The 22,655-nt window shown below is 43.8% G+C and overlaps 1 protein-coding gene across 1 annotated transcript in view; it reads right to left on the bottom strand.

Moving 5' to 3' along the window:
- The window catches only part of ARAP2 (ArfGAP with RhoGAP domain, ankyrin repeat and PH domain 2), a 154,311-nt gene that overhangs the window by 13,905 nt on the left and 117,751 nt on the right, over positions 1 to 22,655 (bottom strand). The window contains exons 28-31 of the mRNA XM_053255178.1: positions 16,340 to 16,479; positions 9,143 to 9,225; positions 7,035 to 7,070; positions 127 to 190 (exon numbers count right to left, since the gene is read on the bottom strand). Of these exons, the coding sequence (XP_053111153.1) occupies positions 127 to 190; positions 7,035 to 7,070; positions 9,143 to 9,225; positions 16,340 to 16,479 (323 nt within the window). The remainder of the gene's footprint in view (positions 1 to 126; positions 191 to 7,034; positions 7,071 to 9,142; positions 9,226 to 16,339; positions 16,480 to 22,655) is intronic.

Below are 22,655 nucleotides of genomic sequence, written 5' to 3'. Positions count from 1 at the left end.
ATTTTTTCTTTCAATGAGTGTGTAGGTGTGTATACATATAAAAGCACATACATTATGTATATATTAATATGCAAATTTATTTCCAGGAACTCAAAACAGTTGCATTATGACTAATTAAAATAGTACCTGTGCAATAAAAATGCTGCTCAGCCATTCCAGCTGAGAATCACGTCTGTCACAACATAAGTACCTAAAAGATACAAATTAAAAGGAGTTCAGTTGTGGTGGCCTACTATCCGGTAGGCACATGCAATGTCAGTCATTTTAGAGTTAATTCACTGGTGCCATAATTGTTTTCTGCAAATCCCTCATTATCCGAAGGAAATGAAGCAAAGGTAAACAGGGTAAAGTAGACATGGATTTAATCTAGACATATACTCATACACTATTTAGCATGCTCAGTAGGAGATTTCACTATTGTTAGATGGATTTAATTAGCTTTTAGTTTTGCAGTTCCCTAGGAGAAAACCTCACGAGCCAATGTTACATAGTTGATCAAATGCTGGACTTGAACTGGGGAGATCTGAGGTCAAATTTCTGATCAGCCATGAAACTCATTGGGCAAGTCATTCTTGTGTAACCTGTTTCACAAGTTCATTGCGTGGCTAAAATGTGATAGCACCATGTATGCCCTCCTGAAATCCTTGAAAGAAAGGCAGGATACACACGTGATAACATATTTTTATATATTTATTTGTAAGGGGATCAATGAGTGGACTGGGAGAACCACATGATGCAACTTAGTTCAAGTTAGGAAGGTGTGGACCTGAACACCACATTGGATAGTAGATTACTAGGTGCCCTTATGTAAAAGCAGGATCTAAGTATATCAAAGAGAAATACTGGTCTTACTGTGAAGGGTTCTTTTTCACAGTGTACAGAGACCATCCTATATAGTGGGTTGTGGACCCAGCAGGCTCTGGCAGACAGGACTGATTTGAATTGCAGGCTAGAGGGCGCCAAAACTCCAGTTCCGGGAAGGCTGTGACTAGAAGTCAGGCGAAGAAGAGAGAAGGCCTGGAGAGGCGAAACACACAACACAGCGAGAAAAAATGAAGAACAGGAGATACAAAATCCTAACAGCTGTAAACCCTGGGAGTCTGTACCACCCAAAAACTAACCCAACCCAAAAGGAATAAAAAACAGACAAACTGGGAGGCCTGGATGATCTCCGTACACTGTGAAAAAGAACCTTTCATGGTAAAACCAATGTTTTCCAGCAGTGCAGGAGATCATTATATATAATGGGATGTGCTGAAGTGTAACATGGTGCGGAACAAATGCTGCTTGCACAGAGTGAGGCTATTTTGTAATGCTTAATAAATGGCGTCAGAGATGCCCAGGTCCTGCCTTGCAGATTTCTTGGAGTGGGGCATGAGCCAAGAAGGCAGCCAAAGTGGAGGCACTTCATGTGGAATGGGCCGTGATGTTCTGTGGAACTGGCAACTTGAGGGATTCATAGGTGAAGACAATGCAGGTGCAAATGCATCTGGACAAGGTAACTTTTGAAACTTTCGTCCCTATGGATGAAGGCTGAAAAGAAACAGAGAGTCAAAACAACAAAAATCCTTAGTATATCTGATGTATATGAGAAGAGCCCTTCACATGTCCAAGGTATGCCATGCCCATTCCATGGGATGGTATGGAGATGGGCAGAAGGAAGGGAGGACCACATCTTGACAGCGATGAAAGGTAGAATTGATCTTTGGCAAAAAGGTAGGATCAAGTTTGAGGATGACGGAATCAGGTTGAAAAATGCAGAGCTCCCTGCCGAACGAAAGGGTGCCGAGCTCTGAAACACTGTGCACTGAGGTGATGGCTACGAGAAAGAGCACCTTATATGACAAGATCTTAGGAGGGAAGCCATACAGAGGCTTGAAAGGGGACTTGGTCAAGGCACTGAGAACTTTGTTAAGGTCCAGGATGGGAACTGGTGCACTAGAGGTGGAGCTATGTTGGATGAGCCCTTCAGAAATTGACAGATGAGAGGATGGCGCGTGGCGGAACCGTGAGAGGAGAGCTTGGGTACAGATGCGAAGGCAGACATCTGGCACTTTAAGGGTACTGGGATGCAGGCTGAGATGCAGGTCAAGCCCAGATTGAAGAAATACCAAGACCTCCAGAATGCTCGAAGAGAAGGATCAAGCTGCTTTCTGAGAGCCCAGTGAGAGAAAGTCATTTGTTAAAACCTGCGGTTTTAAAGGCTGTTGCATGGCCAGAGAATACCTCTTTTGAGCCAAGGCTTAGCACTCAACTTCCAGGTGCAGAGTTGGAGCCAATCAGGGTCTGGATGCAGGACAGGCCCTTGATATAGAAGGTATGGTGGGCGTGGAAGATGCCATGGGGGCATATAGAGAGGACCACCAGGTTGGAGAACCACAGCCCCTGAGGATCAGATCTGTGGCTTCTGTCTGTATCTTTCAGAGGACCTTTGCTATGACGGCTGTTGGAGGAAAAGCATAAAGGAGGGTTGCAGGCTATGGGGCTGTCAGGGCATTTGTCGCCTCTGCCAGGGAAGAATAAAACCTGGCAAAGAAAACCTGGGGAAGGAAGTAGTTCATGGGTGATGCAAAGAGATCCACCATGGGAAGACCCAACAGCTGAGTTAAAGTCCTGGAAGACTTCAGGATGTAGACTCCATTCGGCAGGATTGATGGATTCACGGAGGAGCCAGTTGGCCTGCCGACTGGCCGTCTCGCTGAGGTGCTACACTGTGACTGATGCTAGATAAAGCTCCACCCACTGAAACAGGTGGGAGGCCTTCACCATCAGGGAATGAGAACAGGTTCCACCCTGGTGATTCACATGGACCTTTGCTGTCACATTGTCCGTGTGAATGAGAACAGGTTTGTAGTGAATCGTCAGTAGGAAATGGATGAAGACATGGTGAACTGCCAGGAGCTCCAACTAACTGATGTTGTGACACTGTTCAATAGAAGACCACCTGTCCTGTGTATACAGATGGTTGCAGAGGGCTCCCCATCTGCTGACACTCGTGTCGGTTGTATTGATCAGGCAGACTGGTGATCTCCTGTGAGAGCCACCATCAAGTTACCCCTGCTAACTTGACAAAGAGGCAACTTTTAACACGGTGATTCTCTTTATTGAGTGTGGGGGTGGGGGAGTAACTGGCCCTATCCACCCTCAGCACAGTACCTCCCAGTGACTGTTGCTGGTGTCTATCTTGTGTTTATTTTTAGATTGTGAGCCCTTTGGGGACAGGGATCCATCTGATTTATTTATTATTTCTCTGTGTAAACTGCCCTGAGCCATTTTTGGAAAGGCAGTATAGAAACTGAATTAATAATAATAATAATAATAATAATAATAATAATAATAATAATATGACTGCCCAGAGGACTGGAGAAGAAGGACCAGCTTGTGTGTGAGTGCCATGATGAGGTCCTGGAATGGCAGAATGTGCCACTGGAGAAGATTTCATTTATTGTTAAATTTATATACTGCCTTTCACTAAAACAATCCCAAGGGGGGATGTGAGTGCCACCTATCCCAAAGTATGCATTCGATGCAGGCTATCATGGTGCCCAGGACCTGGGAGAGGAACATCAGATTTGCAGAGGTTCACTGTAGAAGAGAAGCCAGTTTCCCCTCTGTTTGCGGGGCAATGAGACAGTGTCTTGGACCGTGTTGAAGAGTACACCCAGATGTTCAAGTACCTGAGAGGGCAATAGATGGTTCTTCTATTGGTTGACCAAGAAGCCATGGCTGTAAAAGCAACTGAGAGTCAAGTAGACATTGTACCTCTGTGCCTGGCCTGTGAAAAAGATGGGGATCACATCAGGAGATCTTCCAGGTATTGATGTACATGGACTCCAAGCATTCACAGGTGAGCAATGAGTGCCATTATGACCTTCATAAAAATGCAAGGTGTTGACAACAGGCTGAAGAGGAGGGGCATTACCTAATTAGCATTAGATAATGATAACTGTTGTAGCTGAACCTTAGGAACAACTGATGATCCAGGAAAATGGGGATGTGAAGGTATGCCTCCAACAAGTCTATGCAGGCCAGGTGGTCCAAGGCCTTGACTGCATCCTTGATGGTCCTGAGAGACTCCATGCAGAATTTCCTCCTTTTGTTTAACCAATGCAGGTGTTTGAGGTTTGACACCCTCCAAGAGCCATCCTGCTTTGGCACTAGGAATAATATGGAATAAATGCCCTGACATATTTTGGTCAAGGGCAAAAGTTCTGTGGCCTGGATCTGTACAAAATGGCCTGATTCATCATCAGATGTTTTGTCTGATTCCTGGATGTGAGGGTGACTATGAAGTGGTCTGGGGGCATGGAAGAAAGGTTGAGGGAGTACCCCCTGGACACAGTGGAAAGTGCTCAGTGATCACTTGTAGTGGAGTTCTATTCAGAGGAGAAGTGGAGAAGCTTCCCCACCCACCACCACTGGAACTGAGTCATTGCTTCCTGGGCGGGGGGGGGGAGGAATGAAGGGCTGGGACTGCTGGGCTCTGGGAGGTTCTCTATTATGCTACTGCCACTGGTTAAGCCAAGTAGGTTTATAGGTGGCAGAGTGGCTGTCTCTTTACGGGCCTCCTAAAGGTTGTCTCTGTACTGGTCTCCTGACCAGGAGGTTCAACCAGACGGCATGGCTTTCTTTTTATCCGTTGTTTTCACTAGAATGGGCTCCAAGGAGTCTCTGAAAAGCCTGTGAAGGGAGTAGAGGCGAGATTCAACTTGGAACATGATGCTTTAGCCAGAGATAGCGGCAAATGGCCAATGCTTTATCCAGAGGCAGTGGCACAGGCACATGGCCACCCTAGAGACCATGGCTATAGAAGCATGTTGTGTAGGCTGGAGTCAGCCATGAGGGCATGGCCTTGGCTAGCTTGTCGATACCTTGCCACAGCCTGGAGTTTTCTGGGGGAACATGTTGCATCAGCTCCTTCACCCAGAGGATGGAAGCACTGGAAAAGATGGAGTTGGTGGCCGCTGCTCTCATGACAGTAGTCGATGCTACATGGGCCTTCCTGAGGAGAAAATCACACTTCTTGTTTCTCAGGAATTTTAAGTTGGTCTTGGCCTTCTTTATTCAGTACTGTGCCCGAGACCACCTGGGCTACAGGAGCTTGTCCAATGGCTTGGCGGAAACTTCTGCACCACTCTAACCACATGGGAGAGACTGAGTGTGGGTGCTTAAGCCTGGCAGGGGGATGTATGAAAACTGGCCTGCCTCTTCCTTCCAGCTGGGTTCCCTCTGAAAGCATGTCCCCATGGTCCATTGGAGGGGGGGTGGAGTAAAGGAAAAAGAAAACTAAGTATGAATTAGTCAAATTGAGGAACAAAAAAACCATGAAAAGCAAACAGAGCTCTTTTGACAACCTGCTGCTCAGAGCAAGACAGGATGGGAACTGGGGTTTTGGTAATCCCTACTGGGTGGAAGCTAGCCTGCAATTCAAAAATAGTTTCCTTAACCAAAACTAGTTCTGACCACATTGATGGTTTCATCCTGTGTACAGTCCATATTTATCTAGTCTGTCTTCTACATATGAAAACCACAGGCTCCAATTAGGGAACAAACCACAAAACTCTTGGCATTCCCCCTACTTGTTCATATGTACTGCCCGGCCATATTGTCTGAACTGGCCCACAATAAATAAAACCAGCAACACAACAAAAACAGAGAAGAACAGGGCAAAATTAGATGTATACCTACTGTGAGACCTTTCAGGCCTGTGTGTGTTTTTAAAAAATGTAAATAGCATGTATGAAGGACCCAACCTGGGTCCTCTTAGCAAGAGAGAGGACTTTAATCCTTTCCTCCCCACAGTCTTGTTCTGGGATCCCCCTCCCCACCTTTCCACATCTATTTGCCTGAAAGGATTGCTTTCAGAAACTCTCCCCTTGCTTTGATCTCTATCTATACTCCCCACCTAACTGCTATTTACAAAAGGCTATTTTGGCCTTACATTGAAAATGGGGCTACAGTTCAGTGGTACAACACCTGGTTTGCATGCAAAATGTCCCATATTCAATCCCGGGAAGGCTCCTGCATGAAACCCTGGAAAACTGCTGCCAGATATGTAAACAATGCTGAGATAGACAGACCAAAGGTCTGATTCAGTATAAAGCAGCTTCCAATGTATTTATGTATAATGAAAAATTTTGCAGAGGCCATCATTTATAAAAGATATAACACTCATCTAAACAATTAGATAGGAGCTCTTCAGTAACAGTGATAGTTCCCTTAAAAAAAAATCTGTAGTAATCTGTTCTGGTTTTAAGTATCAATTTTTGTCTATGGTCAAAAGGCCATTTTCTGGTCTTTAACTTACTGCCTTATTTTTTTATTTATTTTGGATAGGCTTTCAGGACACTGCTAGCAGTAACTCTGTTTCTTCAGAATCCAGTTCTGCTTGAGTATAGTTGTGTTTATCAATATACCATTCTACATTTACAAGCACCAACTATCCTCTGCCATTTTGTATTCCCTTTCTTTAAGTACTTTAAGTATTTTTTCTTCAGTTTGTCTTTTGGGTGCAGATTTTGAAAAGAAGTGTCTCCCTGTAATACCACCAGAGTTAAGAATAGATGTATTTAAAATGGTCCTGATAATCCATTTCATATTTTGGGTACTCATTTTGTTGGCGAATCTGTCATCTAGATATGAAATTCTGTCTTTTCATTTACACTTGAAAAGTGTAAATGTACACATTTCATTTTTATTTTCCTGAAAGCTGTCCTTTTCGTTAACCAAAACTAGTTCTGACCACACTGGTGGTTTCATCCTGTGTACAGTCCATATTTATCTAGTCTGTCTTCTTCATATGAAAGCCACAGGCTCCAATTATGGAACCACAAATTTAAAAAAAACAATCCCTGTGTTTGTACTCACAAGTACAAATTATCTCATTACGTCCAATAACTAGTAGATTTGCAGTGCAGTGTTCAACAGGGAAATATTAACCGATGTTTTTTATGACATTTAATTACAAACAGGTTACCAGATATATTTGGGTAGGGATGGGGGGCGGGGATATCTTGCTGATGATGATCACTTACCAATGGTGCTTTTCAGAATATAGTGTAAGACCCCAACTGCAAAAGGAAAAAGAACATTAAAATATCTGAAATAAATTAAAAAACAAGAACACCCAGGAGTTTATCTGATATGCCATTAGCCAAGTGATTGATTCATTTTCCACAATGCCTGTTATTCATATATTGTCATAGTTCATATATTGTCATAATAAAGATATGTCAATCATAGATTAATATTAAAAGTACAGGAAGTTTCATGCTAATTATCTCATTGTTTCTATAGGTTTATGTCATAGACCTTGGAGGTATCAAGACAAATTTAAGTTTTTGTTGGTGTTTTTTTAAAAGGCCAAGTGGTGACTTAATCCACACTTCTGCCCTCCTGAGTTACCTGAGTAACTCAGGTCCCAGTTTCATGGTTAATGTTATCAACATTTTCTATACAGTTAGCCTATCAGTAGCTTCAAGGGCAGCAAGAGGAAATAAGAGCTATTCCTAGCATCATGCTCTAACCACCATAGCTGAACTGCAGCACAGAGAAATAATTATCTATGTACTGTAAGTGGTCCGCACTTGTGCTTCCGGGAGCTGAGAACAGGGCAGACATTTCTGAATGAAGGCCTCTTAAGCCTAGCTGGATGCCAATGGCGATGAACAGTTAATACTCGAGAATAAAAAAAAAGGGTGACAGCTAGGACTCCTGGCTGTTTCGCAGGGGTCTGATTGTCAATAGTCAGACTAATCACAGTACTGCTTTTAGATCCCTGGGCAGCATCTATGACCCAGAATAATTTTTTTTATGTCACTCAGTATTCCAGCTGTGCCCACTGCTGGAAATAGAAACTAGCCACATCACTGATGTCCTGGGGACTTTCCAAGCTCCAGTACTGTAATGCAGTTTCCATGTGGCTGCCCTTGAAGACAGTTCAGAAACTTCAGTTAGCGCTGAATGGTGTTGCTTGCCTATTAACAAATTGGCACTCTCGTATAACACTTATTTAGAACTATACTGGCTGCAATTTGTTTCCAGACTCATTTCCATGTATCTTTAAAGCTCTAGGTTGTTTCCTCCTATATTATGCTTACCTGTGATGAAGCTCTAAAGCAGGCATCCCCAAACTGCAGCCCTCCAGATGTTGCTGAACTACAACTTCCAGCATACCCAGCCACAAAAAATTGTGTTTAGGGATGCTGGGAGCTGTAGTTCAGCAACATCTGGAGGGCTGCAGTTTGGGGATGCCTGCTCTAAAGGTTGTATTGTGCCTGGAGGTCAGATTGGTCTCCGGCAAGCTGCAGAGTCTTCTCTGTTGCAGCCCCCTTTTCTGGGTTGGTTGGTTTGTTTGGAAAGTGATTTAAGATTCTTCTTTTCTGCCTTTTATAACTATGTGGCTATTGCTTCTGGTCAGCTGCATTTGTGATTGAATTGCTATCCTGTTTTTTTTGGTTTTAAGTTGTTTGAATGTTTAAACATGTTGTTCACTTTGAAATGTTGTTGCAAGAGCAGCATCTCCAAATTTAAAGCAAAACCAACCACAGGCCATGGCTTCAAAGTGTGATGCTGCTGCTGTGATTACCGATAATGCCAGCGCTGATGTGTGATACACCAGCACAACCAACTCCAAGATTCAAAGCAAGATGTTGACACTAGAGGGAGGATTGCCACTCTCTACACCATGATTAGGGTTACATCTGCAAGCAACAAGTCAAAGTGATGCCTTTACTTGGAGAAGGGAAATTTTCCACTGTGGATCAAAGCTTGACACCAAAAGACCAAATTAGTGTGTTTTACTGTTTTTCACATTGAGTAACTGTCTATCACTAGAATTCAGGTCAAATGCTATGAGACAATTTGAGCACATAACCAATATAGCCCTCATGAGATAGCACACTAAGATTAGAAAAGATCAGTCAATAAAAGTAATTTCTTAACACAGAAGCATTAAAACAGAGCAAAGGGCTCTCTTTGACAACAGAATGACTAATATTACAGGGATGCAATTTAACACAGAACAAAGGATGGACACAGATTATTTTCTTTGGCTATTAAACGTTTTATGTTCCTGTCTTATCAGAAAAACAATTCTGGCTGTAAACAAACTAAAAGCACTTTTCTCTCCCCTCTTCCTTACTTTGTTGGTGGCTTGAATTTCTTCTTCACTCCAAGATAAAGTTTCAGCAATTTGACTGGCAATACTTTCTCAGGCTTGCTACTCTGTTAAATTCAGAAGTAACTAAATTAGTGGATTAGAAGTGGATAAACAGGTATGCTGTACAAAGCTCTGCTAAGCTGTTGGATGTTCCTTCTCACAGTTTCATTCCAGGCCACTTTATTTCAAATACTTTTCTCTATTAGCACTGCAACAGAAGGATATAACCTCAGAAATTGCAAAGAAAGATAAGTCCATGTAAATAGCTAGTAAATTACAACTACTTCTGCAGTAAATCTACAGCTGTTGTGCACTCATGACATTTTTGTCATATATTACCCATTTTTCTTCATGAATGAGCTCAAAGAGAATTGGTTTAACAGCAGAAGTCAGGTATGTACTGATTGGCTGGGAGCCTCATGACATGAGCTCACCTACCACCAGAGGTGCCCGGGGCCGAAGTCCAGGGCCTCCACACCCCCTGGGGCCCCCAAAATCATCTTTAGTCTGCCGTGGGTGGTGTGGTTTGTGCCCTCAAGAACCTACAGTATGTGTTAAAAAATAATGCTTAACTTGCAGCAGTGGGGCCTCCAAAGGTCTTTAGGTCCAGGCCTCAAAATTACCTAGGTGCACCTCTGCACCTACCACACCCACCATATCCCTGAAACAGTTTTACAATATTTTAAAATCAACTGTACATTTCTTTAAGTCAGGCACTGACAATTGTGATTCCTCTAAGGCGAATTTCAATAGTGGTGAAATAAGAGAAGATTTTGCTTTTACTGATCTAGTTCTAAGGATGTGGCAAGTAAAATTATGGCACAGCTTTCTTTTGAGGATGGGTTGTAATGACTAACCATCATTACAGCTGATCCTAAACTTTCCATTTAAGCAAAATATCATTTCCCCATGTCTGGGGGCTGGGCATTTAAGATGTTAAGAGTCCAGGGTGTACAGCACACATGCCTATAGGCCAATGTAACTCACTTAAGAGCTCTCTTTTTCCTTGGTATTTTGTGGCTAATTTGCCTTATGATCTTTCAAAAATGATTCCTAACCCAATTCTGCTGCAGTAATAAAAGTGCCCATTCATGCAAAAGAAATGTACTTATTAATCTAGGTATGCCCTAGTGAACAAGTTTTAAAATGATAACTTTGGAGTAGAATACAGACTCTTCAGGCAATTAACGTAATATTGTGCATAATGAAATAAATGCAATATCTATGCTGACATCATCAATTTTGAATAACTTGCAGCTGGAATGTTTTAACAAGCAATTAATTACTGGGGTGAGGGGAATGAACACATAAAATAAATAAGAAGAAAGAGAGCAGGGATAGGAAGAAGATGGGGAAAGACTGGGAATAAGAGAAGTTGCATAGAGGAAGAGGGTTAATGCTGAGGTATGGTTTCTTTTGAGCCTCTTTAGTCTTGCCTCCATGTTATTTAATGATATGTAAAGATCTGGAAGTTGGGCAATCTGCTCTAAGCCTTCAGGACAGGACAGTATAAAATGAAAAACTAACAAGAATTGCTGGTCTCCTTGTGGTAACAAGCATGAATTGTCCCCTTTGTTAAGCAGAGTCAATCCTGGATTACATTTGGAGGGGTGAGTGACTACATGCGTGTCCTGTCCTGCTGTGAGAAATTCCACTTAAGGAATGGGACCGTAAGGTCAGTGGCAGAGCATCTAATCCCAGGTTTGCTCCCTAGCATCTCCAAGAAAGACTGGGAGAGACTCCTGCCTGAAACCTTGAGAAGCCACTGCTAGTCCATGTAGACAATACTGAGATTGATGGACCAATGGCGTGACTTGGTAGAATGCAGTTTCCTATATTCCTAAACAAGTAAACAAATATAGACCAGTGTCCATATAGACATCCTAAGGGAGAATACTGCATCGCAAAAGAGCATCAGTCTGTCGCCAAAAATGGCAACTCTGTGCTGAGATTTCCCCTACTCTAGCCCTATTTGGAGTTCAGCAGCATTAGTCTGAAGAGGCGAAAACTGAAACCATGATGGTTGGCGTTTCTGTGATTGAGAGCTGAGCTGTTCCAGCCTGCCCACTATAAAAACACCCACTATCTAACAAAGTTACAGCTTTGTGAGCAGGACGGCAACGGTGGTGAGTGATATGCTAGGGCAGGACTTCTGGACCCACTTTCGGCACTTTTATGAATGTTCACCAAAAATTTCCAGAACATTCAAATAGGGCTTCTGCCATATCTGTTCAACTTACCCTATTATTCCAGTTGTCACCACTATGTTGCAGTGTTGTCGTGCAACAAGGGCAGGGAAATGTACAACAACATAATGACAACAGAGTTGAGCTAGTCCTTACAGAGGGGTCTTGGTGAGTTTATATGATGATAAGGGAAAAGACTGATGAAGAAGCTGCCAACTCGTGAGCTTGCTAATGCTAACTGGCAGTCCCGAGGGACAATTCCTATTCTAGGAAATCCTGAAGGGGGCGTAAGTGCCCTCCCGCATCAAAGAGTTACATCTTTGACAGAGGAGAAGAGAAATTGACATAGTGCACCATCATGTTCTTTGTAACATGGAGTTTTGCCCTTAAAAATAAATGACATAAGAATCCTAGATGATTCAGATATTTGGAAGAGGAGCATTTTATGTTATTTTAAAATATGTTTTCATTCTTTTACTAAAATGCCTTTCTGATGTTTTTCTCATGCACATGTACTGATCACCATAAAAAGGTGAAATATTAAGTAAAACGTTTTGAAAGGAACAGTTTAATGGTAAGAAATGCAAAGTTTAAAGCAATGTATTAAACAAACCCAGCAATAAACACTTGCCAAAGTGTTAATTAAGACTTCAATCATGCACACAGTTACATGTGCATAAGTTTTAAAGGTGCCAATTTATACTCACAAATGTGCCAGTTTTAGATTTTTATACTAAATAATTAGATGCCATTTTTGACACCCAGGGTCATGCCAATTAAGGGACATAGTTTAAAGTTCTTTGGGAGAAAAGCGCTTAATGCTATGCTAATATCAACACATATTTTGTTGCATAGTTTTAGGGCTTTTTTCCCCTTTGGAAAGATACATATAGATTAAGAAAAATTAAATGTTTTTAATGGAAGTAAGTTGTTATTACTACTACTTTTATTTACCACTTTATATTCAAGACATGGTGAAAATTTGTTTTGTAGTTTTGCTTAAGGTTGCTGCAGCATGAGTTTTCTGAATAGGTTTATGAAGAAAGCATTATTTTAAAACTTCCCTTGATAAAGGTACTATTAAAGCACATTGGGAAGTCTTTGCAGCTGTTCCATCTATATTTGCTTCAACATCTTTTAAAAGTTGTTTTTGATACTCCTTGTTGCTAACCAAAATGTTTTTAAAGAAACATTAATTGTATCAAGACAAATGGTAATTCTTAAGTAGCTATACAATTGCCATATGTGAATTAGGATGCCCTTGAAGGCAGGAGATCAGGGTCTGGAGTTCTTTTCAGGCATAGAATGTGTAAGACTGTAAAATGTGGGTGGAAGGCAATAAGAGGCCTTTGGACAGGCAGGACACAAATACAAGGAAGTCTACCCTCATTTAGGCAACAGAGCAGTACCTCCTATCTGATGCCCTCCAGTCTCCAGGTATCAGCTCCAGCACCTAACTGCAAGGACAGTGGATTGGAGAACACCCACTTAGGGCTCTGGCTCATCCATTTAGTTCCTTGGAGCCAATGCTCAACACACTTGTCAGAGGAGACACATAAACCCTTCTTCACCATCATACAGATTATATCTAGCATTAGCTGGATACTTCAGGTAAGATTCCGATAACATGGGAGCCCTGTTCATATCATTTGTCCCCTAAGAGGAGAGGGAAGTATACTACATTCACATTAGATGTGCAGGTGATGCGGAAGAAAGGATTTCCAATGTGCAGATTAAGAACCATCTCAAGAAATATATGAACTGAGGTATGTCAAGCCTCATGATCTCTGCTTGGCTGTGGAATCTGCCAGCTTAACTAAAGCGAGTGAAAAACCATTTTTAGAAGTGAAAGATGAGGTTTCATGGTTTTCTTGTTAATTTCCAGATTTTCTACAATCAGTATACTCTGCCTCATCAAAAACAATAAGGGAGGTGAAAAGAGAGTTTGAGGAACATTCAGCTAAAAGCATCAAGGGGAATAACAAGAATTCTTTAAATACATCAGATGCAGGAAACCTGCCAGGGATGTGGTTGGACCATTAGACAATGAGGGAGTGAAAGGAATTATTAAGGAGGATATGGAGATTGCAGAGAAGCTAAATGGGTTCTTTGCATCCAACTTCACAGCTGAGGATACTAAGCATATACCTGTTCCTGAACCACACTTTTCGGGAATGAAGGCTAAAGAACTGAATCAGATAGAAGTGGCAAGAGATGATGTTCTTAACTGTCTAGAAAAACTGAAAACTAGCAAATCACCAGGGCCAGATGGCATCCATCCAAGAGTCCTCAAAGAATTCAAATATGAAATTGCCCAACCTCCTTGCTAAAATATATAACTTATCTCTGAAATCAGGCTCTGTACCAGAGGACTGGGAAGTAGCAAATGTAACACCAATTTTCAAAAAGGGATCCAGGGGTGATCCGGGATATTACAGGCCAGATAGCTTAACATCCATCCCAGGCAAATTGATGGAAAGCATCCTCAAGGATAAAATTGTAAAGCACCCAGAAGAACAGGCCCTGCTGGGGGAGAACCAGCATGGCTTCTGCAAAGGGAAATCTTGCCTCTCAAAACTTTTGGAGGCCTTTGAGAGTGTCAACAAGTGTGTGGATGAAGGTGATCCAGTTGACATAGTATACTTGGACTTCCAAAAAGCTTTTGACAAAGTTCCTCACCAAAGACTCCACAGAAAACTTAGCAGGCATGGGATAGAGAGACAAGTGCATGTCTGGATTGCTAAGCGGTTGAAGGACAGGAAACAGAGGGTAGGTATAAATGGAGAGTTTTCACAATGGAGGGGAAAAAGAAGTGGGGTCAGCCAGGGATGTGTACTGGCACCGGTGCTTTTTAATTTATTCAAAAATGATCTAGAAGTAGGGGTAAGCAGCAAGGTGGCCAAATTTGCAGATAATACAATACTCCTTTGGGTAGTGAAATCCAAAACAGATTGTGAGGAGCTCCAAAAGGATTTCTCCAAACTGGGGGAGTGGGAGACAAAATGGCAAATGTGGATCAGTGTTGGCAAGTGTAAAGTTATGCACACTGGGACGAAAAACCCCAACTTCACATATATGCTGATGGGATCTGAGCTGTTGGTGACTGAGCAGGAGAGGGATCTTGGGGTCGTGGTAGACAGCTCATTGAAAGTGTCAACTCAATGTGTGGCAGCTGTGAAAAATGCCAATTTCATCCTAGGGATCATTAGGAAGGGGACTGAAAATAAAACTGCTAATATTATTATGCTCTTATGCAAAACTATGGTGTGGCCACACCTGGAGTACTGCATACAATTCTGGTCACATCTAAAAAAGGACATTGTAGAACTGGAAAAGGTGCAGTAGAGGGCAACCAAGATCATCAGGGACCTAGAGCACCTTTCTTATGAGGCAAGGCTACAACATCTGGGGCTTTTTAGTTTAGAAAAAAAGACGACTTCCAGGAGACATGACAGAGGTCTATAAAATCATGCATGGTGTGGAGGAATTCTTCTCCCTCTCACATAACACTAGAACCAGGGGTCATCCCATGAAATTGACTGCCAGGAAATCTAGGACCAACAAACAGAAGTACTTTGTCACACAATCCATAATCAACTTGTGGAATTGTCTGCCATAAGATGTGTTGACAGCCAACAACCTGTATGGCTTTAAGAGGGGTTTGGATAACTTCATGGAGGAGAGATCTATCAGTGGCTACTAGTCGGAAGGCTATAGGCCACCTCCAGCCTCAAAGACTGCTTTTGAGTATCAGTGCAAGGGCGTAACAGCAGGAGGGAGGGCATGCCCTCATCTCCTGTCTGTAGGCTTCCAGTGGCATCTGGTGGGCCACTGTGTGAAAGAGGATGCCGGACTAGATGGGCCTTGAGCCTGACCCAGCGGCTGTTCTTATCTTATTATTATAGATCAAACTGTTCACACAATCTTGTAAGTGGGCATGTTCCTTACCACATATTCAGAGCAAGTAGGGTAGGGGATGGGGAAGTGCTTCAAACTCAGTAAATATTAATTTGGGAAGAAGATTGAAAAGTCTTGTGGGTCTCCTCCTTCCCCGGACTATAATCAATCAGTATTCTAATAACAGTTACATTTCTGATAATAATCTCCATGTGACTCAGTTTGCCAAACATACACTTTCCACTCAGACATCCCCACACTAGTAACCAGAGTTACTAGAGAACCAGAGATACATTTGAGCTTATGTCTGACTGAGCGGCTCCATGAAGTCTATTGTCTTCAACGGTATTTGTTCTTTCTCCTTTGCTTTCCTCTTGCTCAAAATAATGGAACACTATTGAATGGTACATACCTGCCAATTTGTCCCTATTTTTCCATTCAGGTGAATGGGAAAAAAGGGACATGTTGGCATTTATGAATGATGTGGTGACTTGTACACTTTTCAATCCTTGTCAGGGCCTCTGCTATTCTAGGACTAATTCTGCCTTTTCAGTCTTTCCCTATTAATTTTGTAACTATCCTATATTTCTTCGCAGTCTTGGAACAAATGTTTTCGCCTTTCCTTTTCTCTAGCTACTGCTTTTCCTCTTGTTTGATTTAGTGATGTGATTTTGACAAATGAAGGCCGTGCTTGTCTCATGCTTTAGTTCGGGGAGGTTTGTTGAAGGCGCTATACACAATGAAGAATAAAGTAGTAATTCTGGACTACTTATACTTAAACAGACAGACTCTATTCAAACTCCACTAATAAGGGAAGTCACTATTAAAAGTGTTGGCAATACATTTTACATTCACTCATCAAGTGTGTTTGAATTAAATGTTACATTTAAGTACATTGTTGCACAAAGCAGAATAAACTCGTTTTAAAGTCTTCACTTTACTTATTCTGTTGCCATAAACCAACTTGTTTTCCCACTTTCAAACAGAGGCAAGAAGAACAAAAAGCGTCCAACACTGCTGTCAAACTCTGTGGAAAGGGAAGGATCTTAAGCGTAATTGCTCATGATTTAAAAGAGTCCAAAGTAAGCGCCCATACCTTCATATCCTTGTAAAGAAAAAGGTTTCCTTCCCACAAAACAAAATAACGCTCTTGAAACTTATTTCCAGACAGTAATTTGGATGGCTCTTCTTTGTATTTCAGATAGCTGGCTTTTACGCTGCCTTTTGTATTCTTCTCTGTCAAGATGATAAAAAGAGCACTTGGTTCACAGCATTTTTAAAAAAACCACAATAATACACACAGAGTACTGAATTCTGCACATCCTCAACATTAATCTATGCAAACAGAACACAAAAGCAAAAGAAGAATTTGACTGTTCCCATTTATTTTGAACTTCATGGCTCTGTGGAGACATTACATTTTACCAAGTTTGATTTCTTTAACCATAGTTAAACATTACACTTGAATACCAAAACCATAGCTAAGGGTTGACCTCAAACCAAGATGTGAAATCATGGCTAAACATTATCCATGGTTAAGCATTAAGGCTGGATCAAACAAACAAGGTAAAAAGCAGGTCTTCCAAATGTTAATCTACAAGTTATCCTGAGGCACCCCATCTATAGACAACAAAAGTCATGGCCACTTTGGCTATTTTTTCTGGGAGGCAGCAACATTTGACATTGTTGCGCATTGTCATATGTTGCTTTAGAGGGCCAGCTTACAGGGGTGGTGGCAGTGGACTTTTAATCTCTTTCTGGCTCTAAGGAGGTTGCAGTATTTCCAACTTGTGGCAGGTGACAACCACAATTTTTCTCTCTAGAATGCCCTTTGAACACTACTCTGTCTTGATGCAGGATCCAAGGTGGTTCCTTGATGGAGAATGCCTCAGCCGCAACTGGCAGCTGCCACTTTCCCCCAAGAATTCCCCTCAGAATTACATCATGTCATAGTTTCATTCGAAGGATATTCTGAGTGGGGTGGGAATCACCTGCCACTCTGATAATCCCTCTGGAATTATTTGTTACATTTCACTGGCCTAACCTGAAATTGCCCCATGATCCAGGAGGGGGGCAAACCACCTGGCATGTACATTTGAATCGGAAGTTCTCTTCTGAAGACTTCTGACCCAATTTTGGAACAAACAAGTTCACTTCAGCCAAGATGGAGATGCTGATGGTGGATGAGTGAGACTTAGAGAACATGCCAGCTCTTGACGGGGTCAGATTGATACTCATGAAAGAGTAGGCTTACAATAAAGTGTAGGTTTACAGACAGGGAGTCCTCTTGGGTTCAGCACTGCTTTAGGATGCTCAGGTGGCAGCTATAGGCTGTTGCCACTGACCATAAGTGAGTCTTATCAGTGGATATACCAGCTGCACTTTTCCCTAAATATAAGAACCTGGAGTCTGGACACCATCACACATGCTATGTTTCTCTCTCAACTTGACTGCTGCAATACAGTCCACATAGAGTGCCATATAAACCACTGGAAGCATGCAACACTGAGGTCTTCACCAGTGACTTTATTGAAGGAGTAAGCTGAATGGCAATTGGGCAGAAGACTCTCTCTGCTGTGGTGCTGCCTTTGTGGAATGCTGGTGAAGTTAATCTGCTGTCTACTTTGATGTCATTCTGGTGATAAAGACTTTATCACCTCAGGCATTTCTAAGGTCCTGTTAATCTGATTTTATCTGATGCATTTTTATCTGCATGTTCCATTTTTTGCTCTTATTTTATTTTGCTCTTTTCATCTTATAATTTTTGAGCTGCCCTGAAAGCACTGATATGCGAGAGAATTTGGGAGCTCCATGCTTGGCCAGTGTGCTTTCAACCTAACTTCAGTCTGCTGATGCTGACCTATATGACAAGGGTCTTGGATAACTTAGAAGTGCTTTCTCCCATACATATTTCCCCATGGAGAGGAGAGCTGATCTTGTGGCAGCAAGCATGACATCCCCTTAGCTAAGTAGAGTCCACCCTGGTTGAATTTGAATGGAAGACTACATCTTATTTATATATTATTTCTCTCTGTAAACCGCTTTGGAAACTTTTGTTGAAAAGCGGTATATAAATATTGGTGGTGGTGGTGTGAGCACTGTAAGATATTCCCCCTTAGGGGATGGTGCCACTCTGGGAAGAGCATCTAGGTTCCATGTTCCCTCTCTGGAATCTCCAAGATAGGGCTAAGAGAGATTCCTGCCTGCAACCATGGAGAAGCAACTGGCAGTCTGTGTAGACAATACTGAGCTAAATAGACCAATGCTCTAACTCTTCCTGTGCTTCCTATGTTCTATGAGCTGATATCAACAGGACAAATGTTGCTCAGGGTATCATCTGCTGATAGATTTTTTGCCATCAGAAACAGATCTTTTTTAGTGATGATGTCTAGACTGTGGAACTTTCTCCATAGAATGGCCTGCGTGACCAGATCCATCAAGACCTGTCAGTGTCTAGTAAAGGCACACTTTCTTCACCTGGCTTTCACATTTTAGATTTTGATGCTTTTAAACCAACAGCATGTTGTATGTTGAAAAACATCGTTTCCAATATCCACATTTAAGAATGTGGTATTCTTATATATAAATATAAAGACAAATGTAACACTGGATCACATTCTCAACTTGTGTTTGCAATTTCCTTCAAACGTACATGTTTCCGATAGGCTAAACCTCACATACTAGCTAAACCTCAAGTAATGATGTATAGCATTGAACCAAGAACCATTCCCAACCCAGAGAAAAAAGGATTGTTGACAAGTTTTTAAAAAACATTGGGCACCTCTCACATCAAGAGTGTATTTAACTTTATTTCATTCGCAATCCTATTGAAATGTTGATTTGCAGACTTTCCATCACATCTTAGGGAACCATTGGGGAACAGTGAAAACAGTGTGATCAAATCCAGCCTATATGTGTGAATGGAGCATTGCCAAGGAAGTCCAACACAGATGCACTGGACTTCAGAAAGGGAAACTTCTCAATAATGAGGGGACTGCTAAAAAGGAAGCTGAACGAAAGGTCAGGAGCATCAAATCATTCCAGAAAGCATGGAATGTATTTTAAACTACAATAAAACAAACTCAGTTGGAATGTATGCCAAGAAGAAGGAAAGGTACCACCAAGTTCAGGAGGACAGCAGCATGGCTAACAAGTAGAGTCAGGAACTGAGCTTCTCAGGCTTAGAGGCTGAAGAACTGGCCAATTTGAGGTGATGAGAAAGGATACTCTAAACCAGGGCTGCTCAACTTTGGCGCTCAAGCTGTTTTTGGACTACAGCTCCCACCATCCCCAGCCAAAGTGGCAGTAGTGAGGGATGATGGGAGTTGTAGGCCAACATCTGCAGGAGGGCAGAAGTTGAGCATCCCTGTTCTAAATTGTCTTGAAAAACTAAAAATTAACAAATCACCAGGGCCAGATGGCATCCATCCATGTGAAATTGCTGATCTCCTAACAAAAATATGTAACTTGTCCTTACAGTCAGGCTCTATACCAGAGGACTGGAAAGTAGCTACTGTAACTCCTATTTTTAAAAACGGATCCAGGGAGTTCTGGGAAACTACAGGCCAATTAGCTTAACTAATTGGGAAGAGGGGACATCTTGGGCAGCTTGGGAACAAGGCAGTGTTTGACTGTGCTTTGGCTTCTGCCCCACCTTTTTCTCCAGGTGCGTACCATCAGGCATCAGCCTCTGCTCCTTTAAAACTCAGGCTGGGCCAGGGGCGTGAGCCTCTTGGCGTGAGCCGAAGGGCGAGCGCACAAGGGCTCTCATCCTTGTGGCTCTCAGCCGTGGGGCGAGCTGCCTTGGGCCTGAAGACCTTTTTCTTCTGCCTCGAAGAGTCGTCTTCCTCCAACCAGGAAGTCAGCAGAGATTGTATTGCAGTGATTGCAGAGATTGTATAAGTCTGGTCCTGGTTTTAAATTAAGCCAAGAAGCTGTGGTGGGTTAGTCTGGGGGATGTGTCTGGGAGAGCGAAAAAGTGGGTCTGGAGTGGGGGCAGCAATATCACGGGTAGCGGGCAGAGGGAAGTATGGCGGTGGGAGTTGGGCTGGCCGTTACAGGGGAAATCGGTCCAGGCAATTGAGGCCTGTTCCTTTTTCCAACCCCTCTCCCAACCCTCTGACCCTAGGGAACTCTGAGAACACTCCTTCGAGGATTAGGGTGCTGCTGCTGAATGCCAGGTCAGTTAACACAAAAACATCTCTCATCCACGATTTGATTGTGGATGAGCGTGCTGACCTGGTATGCGTGATGGAGACCTGGTTGGATGCGCTGGGCGGGGTTGGTCTCTCTCAGCTTTGTCCTCCAGGTTTCCAGATCGTGCAGCAGCCCCGCCTCGAGGGTCGGGGAGGAGGCGTTGCAGTCATCTTTCGAGAGACCTTCCCCGTTTCCAAGTGCCCAGTCAGGCCATCTCAGAATTTCGAGTGTTTGTCCTTGAGGGTGGGCCTCCAAGATAGGCTGGGGATTCTGCTGGTGTACCGACCACCCCGCTGCACCTCAGTCTCCCTACCTGAGCTGGTGGGGGTGGTCTCGGAGGTGGCTTTGGGTTCCCCCAGGCTTATTGTTTTGGGGGATTTCAATGTCCACGCTGAGGCCCCCCTAGTGGGTGCAGCTCAGGATTTCATGGCCTCCATGGCAACCATGGGCCTGTCTCAATTGGTATCGGGCCCTACCTATGTGGCGGGACACACTCTGGATCTGGTTTTTGCCGACCAGGAAATAAATGATCTGGAGATGGGGGAATTTGAGATCACTCCCTTGTCATGGACAGATCATCACCTGGTGGGGTTTAGTTTGACTGCTCCGTCTGCCCTCTGCAGGGGTGGTGGGCCGATGATGGTCCGCCCTCGGAGGCTTATGGATCCGCTTGGATTTCAGACGGCCCTCGGGGAGTTTCCAGTGTCCAGAGCTGGTGACCCTGTCGAGGCCTTGGTTGATCTCTGGAATGGAGAGATGGCCCGGGCTGTTGACACGGTTGCCCCCAAGCGCCCTCTCCGGCTTGGTGGAGCCCGTTCTGCTCCTTGGTTTTCCTCGGAGCTTAGGGTGATGAAGCAACTCGGACGACGGCTAGAACGACGCTGGAGGAAGAGTCATCATGAATCCGATCGAACACGGGCTAGAGCCCATTTTAGGGACTATGCCGTGGTGGTGGGGGCGGCGAAGAAATGCTTTTTCTCCGCCTCCATTGCGTCTGCTCAGTGCAGGCAAACAGAGCTGTTTCGTGTGGTGAAAACCTTGCTCCACACATCCCCCCGGACAATGGGGGAGGAGTCATCTACGGCTCTTTGTGATCGGTTTGCCTGTCGCTTTGCAGATAAAGTCGCTTGCATCCGTGCTGACCTGGACTCCAGAGTTTTGGCAGTTCCGGCAGACGTGCCTTTGGTACCATCTGGTCCCGTTGTGTTGGATTCTTTTCGGTTGGTGCGGCCTGAGGATGTGGACAAGATCCTGGGCAGTGTGCGGGCGACTTCGTGAGCTCTTGACCCTTGCCCTTCATGGCTAATAAAAGCTGCCAGGGAGGGGACAGGCAGATGGCTGGAGGTGATCGTTAATGCTTCGCTGAGGGAGGGCAGGATGCCACCGTGCCTCAAGGAGGCGGTGGTAAGACCTCTATTAAAAAAGCCCTCCCTTGATTCCTCCAACCTGGACAACTATAGACCTGTATCTAACCTTCCCTTTCTGGGCAAGGTGATGGAGCATGTGGTGGCGTCCCAGCTGCAGAGGGTCTTGGATGATACGGATTATCTGGACCCTTTTCAATCTGGCTTCCGCCCCGGGTATGGGACTGAGACTGCCTTGGTCGTTCTAGTGGATGACCTATGCCGGGACCTAGACATGGGGAATGCGTCCCTGTTGGTTCTGCTGGACCTCTCGGCGGCCTTCGATACCATCGACCATGGTATCCTTCTGGGCCGCCTCTTGAGTATGGGGATCAGAGGCACTGCGTTGCAGTGGTTCTGGTCCTTTCTTGAGGGGAGGGTCCAGAAGGTGGTGCTGGGGGACTACTGCTCGGCCCCGTGGCCGTTGGCCTGTGGGGTCCCGCAGGGTTCGGTCTTGCCCCCCATGCTGTTTAACATCTACATGAAGCCGCTGGGAGAGGTCATCCGGGGATTTGGACTGAGTAGTCAGCAATATGCGGATGACACTCAGCTCTATCTCTCCTTGTCATCTGATCCTAGGGAGGCGGTGGATGTCCTGAATCGGGGGCTGGAGGCCATGATGGGTTGGATGTGGGCTAACAAACTGAAATTGAATCCGGATAAGACGGAGGTACTGTTGGTCAGTAGGAGAGCCAATCGGGATGAGGAGATTTTACCAGTTCTGGATGGGGTTGCACTCCCCTTGAAGGAGCAAGTATGCAGCTTGGGGGTACTACTGGACCTGGCTCTGCTTTTGGGAGCTCAGGTGGAGGC

This window comes from Hemicordylus capensis, chromosome 5 (assembly GCF_027244095.1).
Source record: "Hemicordylus capensis ecotype Gifberg chromosome 5, rHemCap1.1.pri, whole genome shotgun sequence".
NCBI classification, from domain to species: Eukaryota; Metazoa; Chordata; class Lepidosauria; order Squamata; family Cordylidae; genus Hemicordylus; species Hemicordylus capensis.
The sequence above is the reverse complement of the archived record's forward strand: the minus strand, read 5'-3'. Positions and strand labels throughout refer to the sequence as shown.